This window comes from Scyliorhinus torazame, chromosome 4 (genome assembly GCF_047496885.1).
Source record: "Scyliorhinus torazame isolate Kashiwa2021f chromosome 4, sScyTor2.1, whole genome shotgun sequence".
Lineage (NCBI taxonomy): Eukaryota > Metazoa > Chordata > Chondrichthyes > Carcharhiniformes > Scyliorhinidae > Scyliorhinus > Scyliorhinus torazame.
The window spans coordinates 191,557,501-191,566,701 of record NC_092710.1 but is presented as its reverse complement, the minus strand read 5'-3'; the positions used below and the strand labels follow the sequence as shown (position 1 = coordinate 191,566,701).

General features: G+C 39.0%; 1 protein-coding gene across 1 annotated transcript; it reads left to right on the top strand.

Annotated features, from left to right (window-relative positions):
- Window positions 1–749: 749 nt before the first annotated feature.
- LOC140410657 (transcription factor Sox-7-like) lies at window positions 750–8,395 on the top strand. Its single transcript, XM_072499036.1, has 2 exons — window positions 750–1,097; window positions 7,089–8,395. The coding sequence occupies exons 1-2, from the start codon at window positions 869–871 to the stop codon at window positions 7,952–7,954; spliced, it is 1,095 nt and encodes a 364-aa protein (XP_072355137.1). The 5' UTR covers window positions 750–868; the 3' UTR covers window positions 7,955–8,395.
- Window positions 8,396–9,201: the final 806 nt, after the last annotated feature.

The following is a 9,201-nucleotide window of genomic DNA, read 5'->3' as shown; positions in this document are numbered from 1 at the left end:
TCTGCTGAGGCATTCAGCCAATTGACAGCATAGTTGGTGCAAGTTGGACACAAAAATCATTTAAAACAGAAGGGGGAGGCAATGGCATAGTGGTATTGTTGCTGGACTAGTAAATCAGTGACCAGGGTAATGTTCGGGGGGCCTAGGTTTGAATCTCACCATAGTGCAAATTCAATAAAAAAATTTGATGATAATGAATCCATTGTCAATTGTCATAAAGATCCATCTGGTCTGGTCTACATGTAACTCCAGTTCCACAGCAATGTGGTCGACTCCTAACTGCCCTCAGGGATGGGCAATAAATGCTGGCCCAGCCAGTGATACCCACATCCTGTTAATGAATTTAAAAAAAGATTGCAGTACCCATCACAATCCTCTCATATGTTTTTTGGGGGGTGAACTTAGCTCTAAAGTTGTTAAGTTTGACAGTTATTTCTTCCAATTTTACTCAATGCAACAAGAGCAATTGCAGTTATTAGAAAATACAATGACAATATCCGATGATAATTCACATTTAATCAATCATACTCCGGTCTACGGTAGTCAAAATAACTTGATTTGTATAGGTGTTGAGAGATTTAAATGCAACACTCCTCATTGCTGTTCTGTTGTTTTTAGTTTTTTGCTTCAAGTCTGAGCTGTTTGATTGCAGAACCAGTCAAAGGGAGGAGCTTCTATTGAAAACAGACTCATGGTCATTGGTTAAAATTGCCTTCAACTGACACTGAGGGAATAAATGAATCTGGGACTCTCTTCCTGATCTGGGAGTTGATCTCACCAGCTTTAAGCATCAACACCACTGTGATTTAATCCTACTGACTTTTATATACATTTCCAAAAGTTGTACGGATTATTTTGATCTGCAGTGATGGCTACACTGATGAGCCCATACACATGGACAGAGGGTTTGGACTCTCCTGCTGGGGAAGGAAAGCCCAGGGCTGGGGTCCCAGCTCACGAATCTTCAGGCAGAAACAAAGCTGAGCCACGAATCCGGAGACCCATGAATGCCTTCATGGTCTGGGCTAAGGACGAGAGGAAACAACTAGCAATCCAAAACCCTGATCTACACAATGCAGAGCTCAGCAAAATGCTGGGTAAGTATGCACAAAGCATTTTTACAATATATTGTCAAAACATAATTTTAACAGAAGCATATTAGTCACAAGAGATACATGGATAGACTCCAGGCTATATCTAAGACTTGCACCAATCTTAACCGGAAAACTGATTTTCCATAAGTACAGGGGTTTTTAAAAATCTATATTTAAAGTTATTTTGAAGATGGTTTCACAGTTTAATTTTTCTACTTTTTGGAAATGCGTAAATGAATATATTTAATCTATATAGAAGATGCAAATTACTGGAATTATTTATCTGGATCGAACATTACTTTCATTGAAAAGAACATTTGATAAGTACAACACATCTGAAACAGTCATTACACAAAGTTTTAATTAATATTGCTTCTTTCTAGTTTGTATTGGTTGCAGATTGTGAACAGTGAGCTGTAATTAATTGTTCTTTAAAGTTTACATGTAGTTTATGTAAAGTAATATTTTTCTTGTCCAGAAAAAAGTGATAAACATATGAAAGGATCTGTATTCGTTCCAGAACCAAGATATGGCCCTTTCATGAAGTGTTTTCTGCTGGACTTTACTAAATTCTAGACCATATAATGGATTATATAAGTTTACCAGAGTGCTTTGCCTGAAATTACACTTGTGACCAAAGCTCGTTTCTTCTCCAAGGGCTTAATTAGGACTAATTAAGTTTCTAATTATTGAATTTCTCTAAAATTATGCTGTTAATACATTTGCTTCCCCTTTGGAAAAACCATATTGACATATTATGGTACATGAATAGTTTTAAAGCTCAATAAACACAACTTAAAGCATTCATTTCTTAAATAAACTGTCCATTGATGTACGATTGTCTACCATATTCAACCTTTGGGGATTATATTTCATTTTACCATAGTCCTAACTACACAGGTACACAGATACTGAAATAATTCCATTGAATTGTTCCACCAATTGCGTTCAAACTGAAAAGCTGTGCTTTGCGTGTTTTGCTCAATTAGCAATAGCTACGTTGGTAGCTGAGATACATGCCATAGTTTTATAATGGGTTTGAACAATTTTACTGTTCGTTTGTCATAAACTCCTTATTGTTCCTTCACATTGAACCAAATTCATCTCATTGAATCCCTACAATGCAGAAGGGGACCATTCGGCCCATCGAATCTGCACAGACCCCTCCAAAGAGCACCTTACCTATGCCCAGTCTCCCACCCTAACACAGTAACCCCACTTAACCTTTGGACACTAAAGGGCAATTTAACATGGCCAATCCACCTAACCTGCACATCTTTGGACTGTGGGAGGAAACCGGAGCACCCGGAGAAAGTGCACGCAGACACGGTGAGAAAGAGCAAACTCCACCGAGACAGTTAGCCGAGGTCGGAATCGAACCCGGGTCCCTGACACTGAGGTAGCAGTGCTAGCCACCATGCCGCCCATCTCATGGCGTGAAAAAGTAAAAAAAAAAAAACAAGAATCTTTGAATGCACCTGAGAATGAAATAGGTTCTGCTCCTCTAAGAGATTGATCCCATAAACTGAAAAAAGACAGGGCTGGAGCTGATCAGTTTTTAAAACATTTAGAGACAAACTTGATTTTTTTTAAAAAAGATGTGATGCCTTCAGTTTTCACCAATCCTGAAATTGTTTTAAAATAATTTTAACATTCCATTTACAGTGTAGGATTTTTGTGTTTATATCTGGATTTGATTATGAACTGGGTCTAACGTGTTAGTTTATAGAGGCCTACCCATATACCAATACAATCATCTAAGTGGGAAAGTTAAAGTACATTTGAATAGAATACTGTTTGGCATAATTTTACTTGCACAGCATGTTAATCTCTTAGAGGAGCAGAACCTATTTAACATGTTTCTTCATTGATAACTTTATAATGTATCAACTATTTTTTAACTCAGTATGCAAGGGGCTGTTTAGCCCAGGGCTAAATCGTTGGCTTTGGAAGCAGACCAAGGCAGGCCAGCAGCACTGTTCAATTCCCGTACCAGCCTCCCCGAACAGGCGCTGGAATGTGGCGACTAGGGGCTTTTCACAGTAACTTCATTTGAAGCCTACGTGTGCCAATAAGCGATTTTCATTTCATTTCAATGTGATTACAAGATTTGATTTCAAATCATGCTTTAGTCTCATGCTATCTATTTGAGTGGATAAAAAGCCCACTAGGTGGCACCTAAACATCTCCTTCCACAAGGTCCAACAGTTAATACATTCCTTGTAAAGGACAACATAATGAGAGGCCTGGACTGGGTAGGATGTCTGGAGCTTATCTAAGGAATTACACCTATAATGTCATGAGAAAAGGAGAAAACAAGGGAGGTTGAGAAACAACTGAAAATAAAAATACACGAGAAAGCACTGAAAACCATTTTCTCAATTTGCTAGAATGAAGGGGCTGTTTAGCACAGGGCTAAGTTGCTGGCTTTGAAAGCAGACCAAGTCAGGCCAGCAGCATTGGTCAATTCCCGTACCCGCCGCCCCGAACAGGCGCTGGAATGTGGCGACTAGGGGCTTTCACAGTAACTTCATTTGAAGCCTGCTTGTGACAATAAGCGATTTTCATTTCATTTTCAGTACCCCAGGAGATGTGGTCATTTCTAATTTACAAGTGAAGCTCAACCTCAATGCAAATTGGTCAAATTTGTATATTTATACTAATTTAGGGAATGGGGTGTGAATGATGCTTTCATCCAATAAGAGGGCAACAGGGGCCCATAAAAGGTAATAACCATTATGTGCCTTCCGCATGGGCGGCACAGTGGCACAGTGGTTACTGCTGCCTCACAGTGCCAGGGACCAGGGTTCAATTCCAGCCTTGGGTGACTGTGTGGAGTTTCTCCCTGTGTCTGCGTGGTTTCCTCCGGAAGCTCCAGTCTCCTCCCATAGTCCAAAGAAGTGCAGGTTAGATGGATTGGCCATGCTAAATTGCCCCTTAGTGTCCAAAAGGTTAGGTCGGGTTACTGGGTTTGCGGGGATAGGGTGGAGATGTGGACTTAAGTAGGGTGCTCTTTCCAAGGGTCGGTGCAGACTTGATGGGCTGAATGGCCTCCTTCTGCAGCGTAGGTTCTAAGATTAAAACGTGGACAGAATTATGGCAGATAAAATTATGAAGGCAGGTAGAATCATTGGATAGAATGCTATTTGGACTGTTGGTTGTTCTGGATAGGTGAGCCAAGATCATCTTCAATATCTGCATTTACCATCTGACCTTCTAAATTAATAAATGTTGGAATTAGTGGTGGAGCAGAATTTTCCAAGTTAAAATCTATATTATAGACAGGATAACAAACCATTCTCATTTGAAAAGTAACAAAGTGCCACAACTCCAAACAGTTAGCAGAGGTATTAGCATTTTCATAAAATCTGGGCCGTGATTAACAATATATATGCTGGGCAGCACGGTGGCGCAGTGGTTAGCATTGTTGCCTCATGGCGCCAAGGTCCCTGGTTCGATCCCGGCTCTGGGTCACTGTCCGTGTGGAGTTCGCACATCCTCCTCACGTTTGTGTGGGTTTCGCCCCCACAACCCAAAAATGTCCACAGTAGCTGGATTGGCCACACAAAACTGCCCCTTAATTGGAAAAAATTAATTGGGCACTCTAAATTTATATATTAAAAAAAATATATATTTGCTATCTTTCTGAACATTTATATATGACCAAGTACAGTCCATTAGAAGATTAATTAAATTACCTCTTCCCTGGCATTACACTTGGAAAGAGAAAACATGAGAGCACAATCTCCGAAATCAAAAATATTCTTGTCCTGACTCACTTATGTATAAAATAATTGTCAATGCTAAATCGTCGACCTCAGACTTTTAAGTGGTCATGCAAAAGTGCTGCCCCCCTTACTGAAAATAGTACACAATAAAATGTGAAGAGTCGTTACAAGATTCTGACTGCAAGTTATATATCTACCACCTCCTTCGACGTGGCTTCAGAATTTGACCCAAATATTAATCAACTGAGACTGTTCAGATATTTTCTATTCACTTGAACTTTACAATAATTCCAGTTCTTGCAGATTTAGCATGTAGCCTGGATTCCCTAATGGTTGCCTTGGATCTATTTCGGGTGCAAAAGTAACTTGATACAGACTTTTATTTGCCAAAGACTTCTACAATAGGAAAATAAAGTCAATCACAACTAATAATCAGGCATCTCACTACATTGAATGATATAACCAGTATGGCCTTTATCATCTCTTGTTGCCTTTTGAGTGGGACCCACAACTGAAGCAATGTTTACAACGATATCAAAGAGTTTGTTGGAAACCTATATAAGTAAAGGATGTTTGTCCGTGCAAATTATTTTTAGCCTTGGCCAACCACTTCGTCCCACTGTTCTTGAATATGGTGGAGCTATTATCTTAATCTTATGTCATCTAATTTACTATCCAAAGAATGCTCTTAAATACACTTCAAATTTTCCTTAATTTATTTGGGAGGGAAATTATATTAAACTCGACCTTGCAACCCAGCTGTTCTTAAACATTATCTTAAGGAAATGGTGTTACAGACTGCAAAATGCAAAATGGTTGAGTAATTTATCACAATTGGCACTCAACCTGTGGGACATGATCGATTTCTGAAAAATGTAAAACCCAGGATTGATTATATTCTAAATGTACCCCAGAGCAAACCTCATTTTATGCTTCAATAAATCAACAATAAAGTTTTATAAAATGGCCTGGCTGCACAGGAAAAAATATTGACTTGAAAACTCTGATGCTTCTTTGTGGGCAAGAGAGTGTTTCCTTCTTAATGTCTATTTCACTGTGTGTTCACCTTCCAGGCAAATAATATACTGGCTAAAGCGGAGTGTTGGTTACTCCTCTTCCTGTTTAACTGCACAAAGTGAAGCGATCTTTCCAATATATGTACATACTTCTAGTGTCTGGAAGGAACACTTGCCATTAGTGGACAGACATTCCACGAGACTAAAAGGCTAGGCAAATATGTCCACTTTAAAAAGTTGACAAAGTATGCTTCATTTAGAAGCAGAGGTTCTTTCCATTAATTTAAAGCAGACTAATATTTCAATAGTTAATCAAATAGGCCTAGTTTCCTTCCCAACATATACTCCTTATACTCCTGTGAAATTGAAGAAAATTGAATTTGAAATGAAAACTAATGTTTTTTGAATATATTTAATTATTTTGAGTCCTTCACTCTCCTCAAGAGGGTATTTGTTCTAAAACAAAACAAATTTCAATAAGCCTTGCTTTCTTTAAAGGCAAAGATTTCTCGCTTCTGCTGAAGTTGTTGATCTCAGCCAGAGGTCACCCCCTACAAGATGTCTGTTGGAAAGTGCATTTGTGTGGACTTCTGCTAGCAGCAGGAGTGGATTTGGCTGGAGTGTTATATGTACTTCAGTGGCCTGCTAACACATGCATCCAAGAACCTCTTGTGCAGGAGACTGAAGGGCTCCTGATGTCAAGGGAACTGAACCTATCATGAGTTGGTACATTCAGAAGAGGGGGTGGACAAATTTGGGGGGGAGGCTCGGCAAATATTTTGTACAGACACGTTTGACGATTAACTGTTCTAAAGGCTCAATGTGTGAAACCTGTAGCATGGAAGCTGCAGAGATTTCAAAAAGAGCTGAAGATGAAGAATTCGACCTAATCCAATTATGTTATTTGTCTGTCTACCAATTCCTTTAGGAAGAGTTAATTACTTATTATAATCCCTTCCATTTATTTATGAAACTTTAGAAATAAAGATTTTAGTCTTTCTCACCACATATTTAATTCATACCTCATGGGTAAACGAAAGCCAATAACAATATCTCTATTTTAAAACAGTATTGCTTTTCTTTCAGATTTTTACACCTTCCTTACAATCTTATGTGATAGAATGTTGTCACATGAAGGAAAATATTGGTGTTTAAGCATAATGAAACTGTCAGTTTATATTTTACTGATTGAGTGTAGAAAGAACGATGTTTAACTATGAGTTAAGATAAATATGTTGGATATGTTTTAGGCAAATCATGGAAAGCGCTCGCTCCTTCACAGAAGAGGCCTTTTGTGGAAGAAGCGGAAAGATTGCGAGTTCAGCATATGCAGGATCATCCTAATTATAAATACAGACCGCGGAGGAAAAAACAGATCAAACGTCTCTGCAAACGTGTGGACCCCAGCTTCCTGCTCAACAACTTCCCCCACGATCAGTCTCCTGTCCACGGTGGAAGAATGTGTAGAGGACCTCTGGAGGAGGAAGAGGATAAAGGCTATCCACTACCCTCAAGACTTCCTACAATCAGCAGATTTAGGAAAACGCACACAACAAACAACAGCTTCGACAACTATGGGCTACCCACTCCCGAGATGTCTCCTTTAGATGTGATTGATGCTGATCACAGTTTCTTTCCACCTCAGTGTACAGAGGATTCACCTTCTCAGATGAATGGAGTAATTTATCGGTCAGACTGCAGTCAAAGTCCCATCCATTGTGGACATCTCAGTCAGATTTCATTTCCCCAGAATAGATCTATCACGATGCACCCAGCAGCCAGCCATCCTCCTCCACCTCCTTATTATAACCGGATCCAGCATCCAGCCCCCCAGTCCATGAACTCGAGCACGTCTGTCCACCTTTCTCCCCCTCATGAGCACCATCATCTAGATAACCTGGAACATATCAGCCAGGCTGAGCTCTTAGGAGAAGTGGACCGCAACGAGTTTGATCAGTATTTGAACACCTCCAGTCATCTAAATCAAGCAGGGATGGTAATTAATTCACATCTATCTGACGCCAGTTCATCAGGAGCCACAAGTTCAGAGAGGAGCCTTATATCTGTGTTAGCAGATGCTACTGCAGCATATTACAATAGCTACAGTAGCTCCTAGGCCAAACAAATAGACTTGAACTTTTCTCAGTAACAACAGTATTATTCACAAAGATCGCTGGACATTGAAATATCCTCAGGGTAGCAAAATAAAGTAGTAATGCTTTTCATAAATGATGACCAAAATATTTATGTTGGCTTGAAGTAATTTCTTTTTGCAACAATTTTCAAATAAAATATAAAATTGCTCGATACTTGGACTGCTTGCTTTCCAATCTTTAGGCTGAAATGTTTTGCTTGTAAAGAGCTTGCAAGATATATTTAAATATCCAGTGATTGCTTCATCTTTTTCTATTTGGTTATTGTAAGCTTTCTCATTTTAAATGTTTGCATACTGTTCTATTGGATTGAGAAAATTAAACGATCTGAACTAACTGGTCTATTACTGAATGAATCGTGAATTATGTTTTTTCAATTTAATAAATGTTTCATGGAGCATGAATTGCAGTTTCATTTTTAAGTTGCTGAACATTCATAAATTCCTGCCATGTCTTTTAAATTCAATGAGATATGTTGCCATATTTGACCAGATTTAATTTTTAATAATTATCATACCATTACTGCCATTTTACAAATGACATCTGACTATCTGGAATTTGTGAAGTCAATTAGACAGTCATCCAGTGATTCAGCTCAATAATTCACTCAATGCAATGAGAGCTTGCATTAGCAGGCACACTGCAACAAGCAGGTTCTGCAGTTCTCCACATAGCAAGTACTTCATTTCGCCCAATACAGTGGCAAGGATCTACCACAAAATCTGGTCTGACTTATGAAGGCCGCATCTTGACCCCAGGGATAGTGTTGAATGGGGGAATGAGGATACCCTAACAGTCAAAATTGCAAAACTAGATACTTTAAAACAGGGAGGGAATCTTACTTAATCGTTAAAAAAAACATCCCCTGTGTGTTTTTTGCTTTTAAATATTTAGTTTGATTCTTAAGACATAAGGCTGTCCAACATTTCATTAGCAGATCTTCATCAGAGCTGGATAATACTTAGAGGGAGCGAGAGGTGGGAGGCATTTAACAGGTAGAATGACCAGGAAAATGTTCTTTTGGTAAAGTTTAGGTTGTGACTGGAGTCAGTGGGCTTATAATCGATGTCTAGAAAATGCAAAGTTGCGGAGTAAGATGGGAAGAATCAAAGGTTTCCTGAATTTGTGCCAATGCAGCAACTCTACTTCAAGTCGATCACAAAGTTACTAATTGGTGGACGCTTGCACTGATTCACAATGAGCAGTACAC